This window comes from Amblyraja radiata, chromosome 23, assembly GCF_010909765.2.
Source record: "Amblyraja radiata isolate CabotCenter1 chromosome 23, sAmbRad1.1.pri, whole genome shotgun sequence".
NCBI lineage: Eukaryota > Metazoa > Chordata > Chondrichthyes > Rajiformes > Rajidae > Amblyraja > Amblyraja radiata.
Genome location: NC_045978.1, coordinates 31,300,124 through 31,313,798, shown reverse-complemented (window position 1 = coordinate 31,313,798; position 13,675 = coordinate 31,300,124). Strand labels below are relative to the sequence as shown.

The 13,675-nt window shown below is 42.1% G+C and overlaps 1 protein-coding gene across 3 annotated transcripts in view; it reads right to left on the bottom strand.

The window, feature by feature from the left end:
- slco4a1 (solute carrier organic anion transporter family member 4A1) overlaps window positions 1-13,675 on the bottom strand; it is a 158,669-nt gene that overhangs the window by 17,937 nt on the left and 127,057 nt on the right. For all 3 annotated transcript variants that reach the window (XM_033041956.1, XM_033041957.1, XM_033041955.1), the window contains one exon: window positions 12,043-12,164. In XM_033041956.1, the coding sequence (XP_032897847.1) occupies window positions 12,043-12,164 (122 nt within the window). The remainder of the gene's footprint in view (window positions 1-12,042; window positions 12,165-13,675) is intronic.

The following is a 13,675-nucleotide window of genomic DNA, read 5'->3' as shown; positions in this document are numbered from 1 at the left end:
CCGTGTTGTCCTGAGATGCTGCCTAACCTGCTGAGCTACTTCAGCACTCTGTGTCTTCTAAATTCAAAAGTATTCTCAGGGAGAGATCTCAATGCAGGCTTCCTGCTCATTTCACAGTGGTGCAAGATAAATTGTGGCCAAAACAAAATTGAACAAATAAGTATAGAGGAAAAGAATATCCCATTGTGAATGACTTGCAGTTTTCTTTTAGTGTTCAATTGTATTAAGGTCATAAGTGAGTCACCTCTCGTTCCTCAAAAGCTAGGGGATAAAACTATTGGCTGAACCTCATTTGTTTGCAAAATCCAATCTTGCATCTCAGGAATCAGCTTAGTGAACTTTTGCTGCATATCATGCAATGCAGGCATATCTTTCCTTAACTAAGGGATTGTAGAAAACACCCAAGTTTCACCCTCACCAAAGCCCCATAGTAATTCCAGTACCATTGCTTTACTATTAACTCCATACCTTCTGTAATAAAGTAAAAAAATGTACATCAGATACAAAAACTGGGATAAACTTAAAAAGCACATTTGAATTTTCAGCACAGAATTTGGGACCAGTGACCACATTTCGATTAGGTTTAAGATAGTTATGGATAGGGACGGAGAGGGTCCACATGTTAAAATGCTCAACTAGGATAAGGCCAACATTGAGGGGATGAGAGAAGGTCTCGCTCAGGTTGACTGGAGCAGGTTATTAGAGGGGAAAGTAGGATGTTTTTAAAAGTGTACTGATGAAAGCTCAGAATGCGTACGTCCCCGTTAGAGTGAAGGGCAAAGCAAGCAAATGTAAGGAAGCTTGGCTGACGACGGAAATTGAGTCATTTGTCAAAAACAAGAAGGATGCATGGGACAGGTATAGGCAGCTGGGATCAAGTGCATCACTGGAGGAGTTTGGGGAACTAAGGAGTAAACTAAAAAAGGAAATCAGAAGGGCAAAAAGGGGCCAGGAGATACTCTGGCAGGTAACATTAACGACAATCCCAAATGATTTATAAATACATAAGGGGGAAAAGGGTAACTAGAGAGAGAGAGTGGGACAACTCAGGAATAAAAGCGGTCACATCTATGTGGAGCCACAGGAGATGGGCAAGGTGCTAACTTAGTATTTCTCCTCTGTATTTACCGAGGAGAAAGACAGTAGGACGGAGGAAATTGGAGAAGTCACTGGAAGTGGCTTGAGAGCAGTCAGGGTTACTGTTGAAGAAGTACTGAATGTACTGTCGTGTTTGAAGGTAGACAAATCTCCAGGGCCTGATCCGATATATCCGAGGACATTGTGGGAAATTAGAGAGGAAATTGCGGGAGCCCTGGTTGAAATTTACGAATCGTCCTTAAATGCAGGAGAGGTGCCGAAAGACTGGAGGATGACAAATGTTGTACCTCTTTTCAAGAAGGGCTGCAGGGGAAATGCTGGGAACTATAGGCCGGTGAGCTTAACATCTGTAGTTGGTAAGTTACTGGAGAGTAATCTGAGGGATAGGATATACAGGCATTTGGACGAGTAAGGGCTAGTCAGTCTGAAGAAGGGTTTCGGCCCGAAACGTCGCCTATTTCCTTCGCTCCATAGATGCTGCTGCACCCGCTGAGTTTCTCCAGCAATTTTGTGTACCTTCGATCTTCCAGCATCTGCAGTTCCTTCTTGAACACAAGGGCTAGTCAGCATGGTTTTGTATGTGGGAGGTCGTGTCTCACAAATCTGATGAATTTTTTGAAGACATGACCAAAAAGATTGAGGAAGGCAGAGTTGTAGATGTGGTGTACATGGACTTCAGAAAAGTGTTCAACAAGGTTCTGCCTGGTAGGCTGGTCTGGAAGGTTAGATTGCATGGGACCCAATGTGAGATAGCTGAATGGATAGCAAATTGGCTCCATGGAAGGGAGCAGAGGGTAATGGTGGGAGGTTGCTTCTCAGACTGGAGGCCTGTGACTAGTGGTGTGCCTCAGGGTTTGGTGCTGGGCCCGTTACTGTTTGTCATCTCCATCAATGATTTGGATGAGAACATACAGGGCAAGATTAGCAAGTTTGCTGATGATACAAAAGTTAGTGGATTTGCAGATAGTGAAGATGGTTGTGAACGATTGCAGTAGGATCTGGATCGATTGGCCAGGTGGGTGGAGGAATGGTTGATGGAATTTAATAGATATGTGAGGTGTTGCATTTTGGAACATCGGACAAGGGCAGGACCTACACAGTAAATGGTAGGCCTCTGGGTAGTGTTGTCGAGCAGAGGGATCTTGGAGTGCAGGTGCATGGTTCCTTGAAGGTCGAGTCGCAGGTAGATAAGGTGGTCAAAAAGGCTTTTGGCACTTTGGTCAGTCAGAGTATTGAGTAGATAACTTGGGAGGTCATGTTGCAGATTTATAAGACGTTGGTGATACCGCATTTAGAATATTGTGTTCAGTTCTGGGCACCATGTTATAGGAAAGATATTGTCGAGCTTGAAAGGGTTCAGAAAAGATTTACGAGGATGTTGCCAGGATTAGAGGGTGTGAGCTATAGGGAGAGGTTGAATAGGCTGGGTATCTATTCCATGGAGCGCAGGAGGATGAAGGGAGATCTTATAGAGGTAGACAAAAATCATGAGAGGAATAGATCAGGTAGATGCACAGAGTCTTTTGCCCAGAGTAGGGGAATCGAGAACCAGAGGTAAAGGGGAAAATATTTAATAGGAATCCGAGGGGTAACTTTTTCACACAAAGGGTGGTGGGTGTATGGAACAAGCTGCCAGAGGAGGTAGTTGAAGCTGGGACTATTCCATCGTTTAAGAAACAGTTAGACAGGTAAATGGATAGGACTGGTTTGGAGGGATATGGACCAAGCGCAGGCAAGTGGGACTAGTGTGACTCAGACATTGTTGGCCTGTGTGGTCGGGTTGGGCTGAAGGGAATGTTTCCACACTGTGTCACTCTATGACTATGAGATATGATGACACCCTGTGGTCAAAATATTTTACTGCACAGAAGTTTTAAACTATTTTACTTAAAACAGTACAAATACTGTAGATTACAAGAGACTACAGATGCTGGAATCTGGAGCAAAAAAACAAACTGCTGCTTGAACTCAGCAGCATCTGTTTTGGCAAAGAGGTGGTTTACAATAGACAATAGGTGGAGGAATTGGCCATTCGGCCCTTCGAGTCAGCACCGCCATTCAATATGATTATGGCTGATCATGATCATCCCCATCTGTACCCCATTCCTGCCTTCTCCCCATATCCCCTGACTCGGCTATCTTTAAGAGCCCTATCTAGCTCTTGAACGTATCCAGAGAACCGGCCTCCACTGCCCTATGAGGCAGAGAATTCCACACTCACAACTCTGTGTGAAAAAGTGTTTCCTCATCTCCGTTCTAAAAGGCTTACCCCTTATTCTTAAACTGTGGCCCCTGGTTCTGGACTCGCCCAGCATCTGGAACATGTTTCCTGCCTCTGGCATGTCCAAACCCTTTGTAATCTTATGTTTCAATAAGATACCCTCTCATCCTTCAAAATTCCAGAGTATACAAGCCCAGTCGCTCCATTCTCTCAGCATTCGACAGTTCCGCCATCCTGGGAATTAACCTTGTAAACCTACGCTGCAATCCCTCAATAGCAAGAATGTCCTTCCTCAAATTAGGGGTTCAAAACTGCACACAATACTCCAGGTGTGGTCTCACTAGGGCCCTGTACAACTGCAGAAGGACCTCTTTGCTCCTATACTCACGTTTCACATTGAGACCCTGCACCAGATTTATTTTCGACACAAAATATTATTGAGTGCATTTCATTCGGATAAGTTGTCATAACAGAAGGCTATACTGACACCCAGAAACGTTTCAGTTTATTTTATTTGTAAAAGGCAGCTGCTGAAGATCTGCCACATATTTCAGTTTGTGATTGATGAACCTTTTTGTCCGCCACATTTAAACTCAACATCCAAATAATTTCCCAATACAATTCAAATAAAAAATTTAGGATCGTCAAACCAGAATTGACATTTGGTTAAAAATGTCTGATAAAATAAAAATAAAATATCTGGTATTTAATTCAGATAATATATGTTTTAAAATCTAGAGATTAAAACTTGATTCTTGTATATTCTCTTGACTGCTCTCACTCCTCCCCTTCTGCTTCTTGAGTGTTTTATCACTTTTCTCAATTCCTAAAGCCAAGGATTGCTAATGATACATTTTAAGTGCACCAGTAAACCCAGTAGCTTATCCATCAAACAACATCTCAGGGATTTTAAAGCAGGTAACTGCCTTCCATCTCCAGCTCAGGCAGTACCTGTAATTTCCTTATACTTTTGATCATGGATAAAAACTTACAAGATAGCAGCAGAAGTAGGTACTTGGCTCTTGGAGATCACTTTATCCATGCAACACATGATCAGTATAGCTCAATAAGGTCACCCTTAAGCCTCCTACTCTCTAAAGAAAAAAAGTCCCAGTCCATCCAACCTTTCCCTATACCTTAAACCTGCACGACCAGGTAACATATCATAAGGTCATAAGGAATAGGAGTAAGGTCATAAGGAATTAGGCCATTCGGCCCATCAAGTCTACACCGCCATTCAATCATGACTGATCTCTCCCTCCTAACCCCATTCTCCTGCCCTCCCCATAACCTCTGACCCCTGAGATATTGGTGAATCTCTTCTACATCCTTTCCAATTTAATGGCATCCTTCCTATATCTAGGTGACCAGGGCTGCACACAGTACTCCAATTGTGGTCTCTCCAACAACTTGAACAGCTGCATCATGATGTGCCAACTTTTATGCTCAATACCCTTCCCAATGGAGGCAAGCGTTTCTTTACCATACGTCCACCTGACTAACATTTTGAGAGCGAGAAACTTGTATCAGAAACGATTATGTTTAACTTAAAAGGTAAATACAATTGAATGAGAATCAAATTGGCTAACATGGACTGGGCAGATAGATTAGCAGAAAAACCACCAGGCAAGCAGTGGCAGACATTAACGAGGCAATTCATGATCCTCAGAGAACATATCCTAATAAAAAAGAACTGTTCTAAGCGAGGAACCAACACAATTCTCAGGGAGGAACCAACAAAGTTAAAGAAAGTTAAATTAAGCTTAACATAAGTTAAGTATCTGAAGTTAAATCTGAAGAAGGGTCCTGATCTCAAATTTCACCTACATCCTCCAGAGATGCTCCCTGACCTGTTGAGTTACTTCAGCGTCCCCAGTTTCCTGCTGAGTTTCCCCAGCAATTGTGTGCGTCGCCTATTTCCTTCGCTCCATAGATGCTGCTGCACCGGCTGAGTTTCCCCAGCAATTGTGTGTACCTTCGATATTCCAGCATCTGCAGTTCCCTTTTGAACACTTTGTCTACTCCACTGCGATATCTCCTCAAGGTATGCCTACTTTGAAGAAGTTCTCCTCCTCTCTCCGGAGACAGTTTCACAACCTCCTCTCTAACTGCACACCTTCTGTGATCCCCCCTGCCCTCCAACTGTACGACCATACCCTTACCCAGACTCGATACCACAGCCACATCGTGCTGTCTCCTCCCCTTCCTTAACCCTCTAGCTGTCTCCTCCCACCCTCCCATCCGCCCGCCCTCGGGCTCCTCCTCCTCCTCCCCTTTTCCTTCTTTCTTTCCCCACCCCCCATCAGTCTGAAGAAGGGTTTCGGCCCGAAACGTCGCCTATTTCCTTCGCTCCATAGATGCTGCTGCACCCGCTGAGTTTCCCCAGCAATTGTGTGTACCTTCGATATTCCAGCATCTGCAGTTCCCTTTTGAACGAGTTACTTCAGCAATTTGCTTCTCAAAATTAAGTATCAATCTGCCTCTCTCTCTCTCCTTTCCTCTTTCTCTATCTCTTCATTCTTTAAAACACATGTTACCCTCCAATCCATTGGAACAATTTTGATGTTTATGCTATCAGACCATTCACCATCTCCAAAGCCATCACTTTCCAAACTTTGGATTGAACATAATCGGGTGCATGGGTTTTAATAGCTTTCAAACCCACTCATTTCTGGAGTAATTTTCTTTTAGTGAGTACTTATCCCTTTCAATTTGTTGTTCTCACGTGACCCACAGCTCTCTGGTAAATCAGGCAGATATTTGGTATCTTCTTCCAAAAAGAGAGCCTCAAAGTAGTTATTTAAATCCTCTGCCTCTGTCTTATTTCCTATTATAAATTCTCTTGTTTTCATCGGAACTCACATTTTCCTTCAAGCAAAATACAAACTGCTGGATTGACTCAGTTGGCTAGGCAGCATCCAATGCTGGCCAGCTAGCTTTCGATGCTGCTTGACCCAAACAGTTCTTCCAGCAGTTATACTGTTCAAATTCCCCGCATCTGCAGTCTCTCGTGTCTCTACATTTGCCCTTCCTACTTTTCTTCTCTTTATAAACATAGATCGGCACTGACAGTCTGTTTTTTTTAATGTTTCTTCCCACTCTGCACTCATGTACTATTTTGCCTTTCTTTTCAAATCAATTTTGTGGTCCTCCCCCGCTGAGTTATAAAATATGCCTAATCCTCCGTCTCACGGCAGTATCCGGCAGATCTACATGCCTCTTTCTTTAATCTAATATTATCTTTAACCTCTTGTCAGCTATGGATGAATCATTCTTTCTTTTGGGATATTGTGTGTGAAAGGACATTTTGGCTCCTCAGGGCTAATAGATTTCTGGCATTGGAAGTAATCCAGTTGACGTTCACAAACAAGCACTGGCAACAAGGCAGGTCGGACTAGAAATCCTGCCTGGTTTTCATTCCCCTTGCACAGGAGTGATAAAGATAACTGTAATGCTTGAACTGTCCCGGGTCAAATAAGCTGGTAAAAACAAGCAATCCTTTTGTTGTTCAAGAAGGAACTGCAGATGCTGGAAAATCGAAGGTACACAAAAATGCTGGAGAAACTCAGCGGGTGCAGCAGCTTCTATGGAGCGAAGGAAATAGGTGACGTTTCGGGCCAAAACCCTTTTGTTGTTATAGTTTGTCTATTTGTCTATTTAATATTCTACTTAATATGTGAACATTGGGATGGAGAGAGCAAATGTGTCTTTGACATTTCGGGAGAATGAAGGAGGCTGCAGGAAATGGTGGATGTTTCCGAGTCCATCATGGGTATTGACCTCACCACCATCGAATGGATCTACAGGAAGTGTTGGACCATGAACGCAATATCATCAAGGACCTACACACTCTGGGCAAGTTCTCATCTCACTGCTACCATCAGGAAGAAAGTGTGGTAGTCCACTGTTACCTCTAGAACAGCTCCCTCTCATTAACCATGAGTTTCCCGAACCACCCTGCGCAATTCTAACCATACCCCCTACCTCAGCACCAACCGCTACGGAACTTGCGCCACTGTTATTGCTCTTCATACTTTGATTTTGCACAATCCTAGTCTATTTTATTTAGAATAACTGGGCGGCACGGTGGCATAGCGGTAACGCTATTGCCTTACAGTGCCAGAGACCCAGGTTCGATCCTGACTATGGGTGCTGTCTGTACGGAGTTTGTATGTTCTCCCTGTGACCTGCGTAGATTTTCTCCGAGATCTTCGGTTTCCTCCCACACTCTAAAGATGTACAGGTTTGTAGGTTAATTGGCTTTGTACAAAAAGTAAAACCTGTCCCTAGTGTGTGCAGGGTAGTGTTAGTCGTCGGGGATTGCTGGCTTGCACGGACCTGGAGGGCCGAAGGGCATGTTTCCATGCCGTATCTACAAAAAAACTAAACTACTAATTTATTGTATATTTAGTTTTGTTGTTGTTGCATCTAATGTCTGCAAAGCTGCAGCAAGTAAGAATTTGATTGTTATGGTTGCCATCTGGTCCTTATGACAAATAAACACTCTTGAATATTGAGTTAATACAGTGACCTCTATAGTTTGTAGCCCTATCTTCAATTAAATGGTTTTCAGCACCACAATACCACATACTTATTCAAGGACCTTTACCAATGTGAAATGGCAATCTGTTCCCATTGCCCTTTGAGGTGCACAGTTCCAGATCCCTATCATAATTTGGCTGAAAATGTTTTCCCTTAACTCTTGTCAAAATAGCTTACATTATGGATGGACCGTGATTATGGAGATCTCCTCAAAGTTAATTAGATCCTAATCATTCATTCTTCCCAGGCTGCATATAATGTTAAGCACCGATTGAAATTCCCTTTACCTTCCACTGCTCCAAAATCACAGTTTGGTCAATTGTCCTCTCATCCTGACAACAAGCTCATTCATTAGTCTCTCAACTGCTACTGCATACTTCCTGCATGCAGTAACATGAAGGATGTACGGATCGGTGATTGCCTTTTCACATTGGTAAAGGTCCTTGAATAAGTATGTGGTATTGTGGTGCTGAAAACCATTTAATAGATTAGTTCTATGTACCACTAATGTTATGATCTAATTTGCTCAGTGAGTTCTCTCGCTGACATTCCATGTCCAAAAACATGTAGGATGTTTCTGTGCTGTACTGTTCTACATTCCATATTCCATCACCAGGCAGATTATTAATAATGTTGCAATTAATATTTTCCTTCAAAGGTTCAGGGTTCATTGGCTGTTTTAACACTTAGCGATATAGCTTCAAAGTGCATTAAAATTACATCCCAATTGAATCAAGCCAAATGGTGCAAAATGAATTTCAGGGAGTGGCTCTAATTACTTAACCACGGGAGCCCAAGTCCCATTTATCAGCATCCTGATATGGCCTCAGGAGACAATGCAGTTGTGTTTCTATAGATGTTAACCAAGGTGTGGCTTGATAATAGATCCTGTGCTTCTGGTCTCCGCCTTAGGGAATGGTGATATAAGCTCATCTCGCGTGACATTGCAGTGCACATCACATTGTGTTTTGTTTGTGCGTTTCTGAGATGCATGTGCGAGAAGTTCAGACTTGTAAGATTTCATTATCATTAACAATGATACCAAGCCCTTCTGCATTTCCAGTCTTGCTGTTTAGTTTGGTATTTTAGTTTAGGTTAGAGATACAGCGTGGAAAAAGGCCCACCGTGTCTGCGCTGACCAACGATCCCCGTACACTTACGCAATCCTGCACACTAGGGACAATTTACAATTTACAGAAGCCAAATTAACCTACAAATCTGTATGCCTTTGGAGTGTGGGAGGAAACTGGAGCACCCGGGGAAAACCTGCGTGGTCAGGGGGAGAATGCACAAACTCCGTACAAACAGCAGCTGTAGTCATGATCGAACCTGGGGCTCTGGTTCTGCAAGGCAGCAACTCTACTGCAGCACCACCATGCCACCCTCAATTATATTTAGGCCACCTGGAATGATATAAATTTCCTGGACATGTCACAATCTTAGCAAAGTGAACAAGGCCTTAATTCTCTCAGAGTATTTCTTTGCTCTTTAGAACCATTCTACATTGAAACAAAAAAATCAATTGCATGTTGATCATAAAAATCTTAATTATTAATATCTCTGTAACACATTAAAGAACAAATTTGTATTACTCTATATGCAGCAGCATAATTGCACAATGCTTGAGATAACATTAAAAAGGTTCAGTGCAATCTAAGTAAAACACTGAGAAAACATATTGTCAGTTTATTTCTTTTCTTTCAGTTATTGAGGTCTTTAAACTTGCATCTTATATTTTATTATTCCTGAAAACAAATTTTTAAAATATTTATTTTGCCTATCACCTGATTGTCAATTCAAGTTTAGTTTAGTTTGGTTTAGAGGTATAGCATGGAAACAGGCCCTTCAGCCCACCGAATCCATGCTGACCATCGATCACCCATTCAGATTAGTTCTATGTTATCCCATGTTTGCATCGTACACACAAGGGGCACTTTACAGAGGCCAATTAACCTGCAAACCCGCACATCTTTAGGATGTGGGGAGAAACCGGTGCACCCATAGAAAACCCATGTGGACACAGAGAGAACATGCAAACTCCAAACAGGCAGCACCCAAGGTCAGGATTGAATCTGGGTCTGTGACACTGTGAGGCAGCAGCTGTACCATTGCGCCACTGTGTTGCCTTAATCATCTGGAGAAAGGCGATAATAATTGCAGATGTGTCTGTAGGGAGAATATTATAATGTAATAAAATGAAGTTTATTCTCATTACCACAATGTCTCTGCACTGGTGTGGCCTGTAAACCCACGCTGGTGCGCAGTGCTCACCGGTGGATGCGGTGTGGACCATCTACTCCAGAGAAATGAGAAGGCATGTTTTCTTGCAGGGTATATCTTACTGTATTTGTTTACGAAAATACTTCAATCAGTCTGGGGTGAGAATATAATATAAATTATTGATGTGACAAAAATCAATAAAGAGCCTGTCCCACAGACGATTTTTTAGGTGACTGCCGGCGACTCTCATAGTCATAGCAGGTTGCCGAAAAACTGGCGACTGGACCCCCCCCCCCTACGACAATGTCTACGACAAGCTACAACAACCTACCACCTAGTCGACGTCAAGCTGCGGCAAGCTACCGACAACCGGCGACCCATTAGGACGTCCACCTACGACAACCTACGATCACACAGGCGTCAACCGAAGTCAACCTATGTCCACCCGCGACAAGCTACAAACAATGTTCCCTCTAATTTTTAGTAGTTCATGTGCGCAGAAATCTTGCATTGTGCATTTTTTATGTTGTTACAAATGTGTGTGCGCACTGAATTCTTGTGCAAATACGTGACCTCATGGGCTTTTGGTTTAGCAGTTTTTACTATTTCGTTAAGCCATTCAACTTTAAACCAACTTGCAGTTCTTTTGCGCTTCACACCTTTTGCATCCTTTGAATTGGACATGGTGAATCAAAATGTATTTAAATAAAAACTCAATAAGCCAGCTACAGAATTTGAAATGGATCTCCGTAAACTGTACAATAAAGTCAATATGATTATGAGATTTTTACAAATAAGTTTAAATTATATAGTGTATAATACTATAATTATTGATTACTACATTTTAGGTGACATTGTAGTGTCTATGACATACAGACTCTTGAATACTTTTATTTCTACCCCTCCCCCTCTCTCCTCCCCCCTCTCTCCTCCACCTCTCCCCCCTCTCCCTCCGCATCCGGCCCGCAAACGGGTCCAATTAATGATTTCCCTGTCGATGCCAGAGCGGTCTGCAGATGTTCTCGGTTCCAGATCGGGCTGCGGATTTTGAAATTCGGAAAAAAGTCATAGTCGTAGCTGGTCGCCTAAAAAATGGCCACAATCTACGACAGCACCTACGTCTGGAGAAGTCAAGCTATGCTCATTGGTGTCAAACCCACTGTTGCCAAAAATGTTTCAACATGTTGAAAATTTAGTGGTGACCGCAAAGATGCTACGGCTTTTTGCGCGACTGAGGAGATTACTCCCGGTGACCACCGGCGAACATGTGGCGACAAACTTGTCACCTGTAGTTGCCTAAAAAATCGCCTGTGGGACAGGCCCATAACTCATGAGGGAGTTGTATCAAATCCCTTTTAGATGTCCATACAAATAACATGCTTAAACATTATTATCCATCATCTTTCAGCCTTCGTTATATTCACATTTGCTTAGTATTTATCAATAAAGTTAATGAAAAACAAAATTCTGACCTAGATTCTTGACTTTCAAAGTGAATTAATTATGATAAACATTTATAATTATTCTATGTAAACCTCCTTTTGTACTTTAACTGAGGCACTGACCACACAAATAATTACATGGGGGAGTTGTATCAAATACAATTGCCACAAATTATGTGGGAAGGAAATGCAGATGCTGGTTTACACTGAAGATAGACACAAATGGAGTAACTCAGTGGGTCTGGCAGCATCTTTGGGAAAAGGAATAGGTGACATTTCGGGTTGAGCTCCTTCTTCAGGCTGAGAATCAGGTGAGAGGAACACTAGAGGTATGAAAAGGTTCAGAACAAATCAGAACTGGCACGGATTGACCAAAGAAAGGTGGAGCTCACAATGACCCATTTGTTGCTGTGGAAAAAATGATAACAAAGGGATATATGGATGGACAAATTACTTGTGTGGAATTGCACTTAGCTTCTTTATACTAATATCATGGGCAAATGATAATGTGTCCTGTACCTGGAAGTTGTCGAGGGTAACTGAAGATTGGGATAGAGACGAGGAAAGCTGCTGCTCCGGCTCCAAGGAATCCGACCCACCATGCCCCCACCCACAGGGGATTCTCCGGAGTAAGATTAACCCTGTAGTAACCAAAGTCAGCTGTTAGTTTTATTCCATTCACAACATTCTTCAAATGCAAAGTAACCTTTCTATAACAAAATAAATAATGTATGAAAAATTGTAATTTCTCTAAAACCCATAACCGTCAAAATATATGAAGAGATTTCAAATATCTCAGGCAGGCAAAAAAAAAAAAAAGAAGAAATAATGACTTTCATCTACAAAGCACCTTTAATTCCCTGTCTCGATTGCCCCATTGGCTTTACAGACAAGTAAGAATAGTTTTCAGACATTGAAATTGAACACAAGTTTCCACAGCAGCAACATAGCAATGAGCAGTTTATTTAAAGATGTGGTTTTGGGTGAAGAACAAATAGTGGCCAGGATACTGCGAATTACATCCTTGCGGTTCCTCAGTTCAGAGTCACAGCATTGCATGTATTCAGCTGGAGATCAGGAAGCTCTTGGTGTAAAGTCTCAACTGACTATCCTCATCTCTAGGCCTTGCAGCGCCCAACAGTCCTGCAGTGAAGTGTAAACATGTTTTTGTGGGGAAATCCTGAGAACTGGACTTGACCACACAACCTCTGATTTGAGAGGTGAGGATGTGACCATAGTTCACATAGATTAATGTATAAATGCATTTTCACTAACAACTAGATGATAAGCAACATGTAAATGAATATGCAGAGATAAGACACATTGTTGCCAATGAAGAAGATGTCATAATACAGCTGGTTTAAGTGAATTGAAATATAAACGCAATTATAAAATTAGATTTAGCAATGGCAAGAAACAATGTTGTCCACAAATCACTCAAATTCACCATTCTTTCCATGTTTTCACCACATAATTTATAACCATAGGATTTACGAGCAGGAGTAGGCTGTTCAGGCTTGCTTTGGCATTTATTAAGAATATGTCTGATCTAATTATAAGCCCCATCCTTTCCACCCATCCCTGTAACATTTCAATCACTTGCTTATCGAGCGCCTATCTACATCCGGCCTAAAATTATTCACAGACTCTCCTTCCACCGTCCCTTAAGGAAGTGAGTTCCAAATTCTCATGAGCCTACATCTCCGACTTAAATGGTGGCCCCTTATTTTTGAAAAGCGGCTCCTAGATCTAGATAAGAGGAAACATCGTCTCCACATCCACCCCATCACAAATTCTCAGGATTTTGTATCTTTCAATCAAGTCCGTTCTTACTTTTATAAACTGTGAAGAATACAAGCCTTGCGTGTTTGGCGCACCCATTTCTGGTATTAATTGTGTAAGTCTTCTGTGAACTGCTTCCAGTACCTTTACATCCTTCCTTAAATAAGGAGACTAACATATACACCAGATGTGGTTTACCAATACCTTATTTGTTTTAAGTTTAATTTTCTACTATTGTACTCAATTTCCTTGGCATTAAATGACAACATTCTATTAACTTTCCCTACTAGCTGTACCATCTACCTGCCTTTTAGGCATTTAGACACTTAGTTAGATACCCCCTGCATCTCAGATCTCTACATTCCTTCAC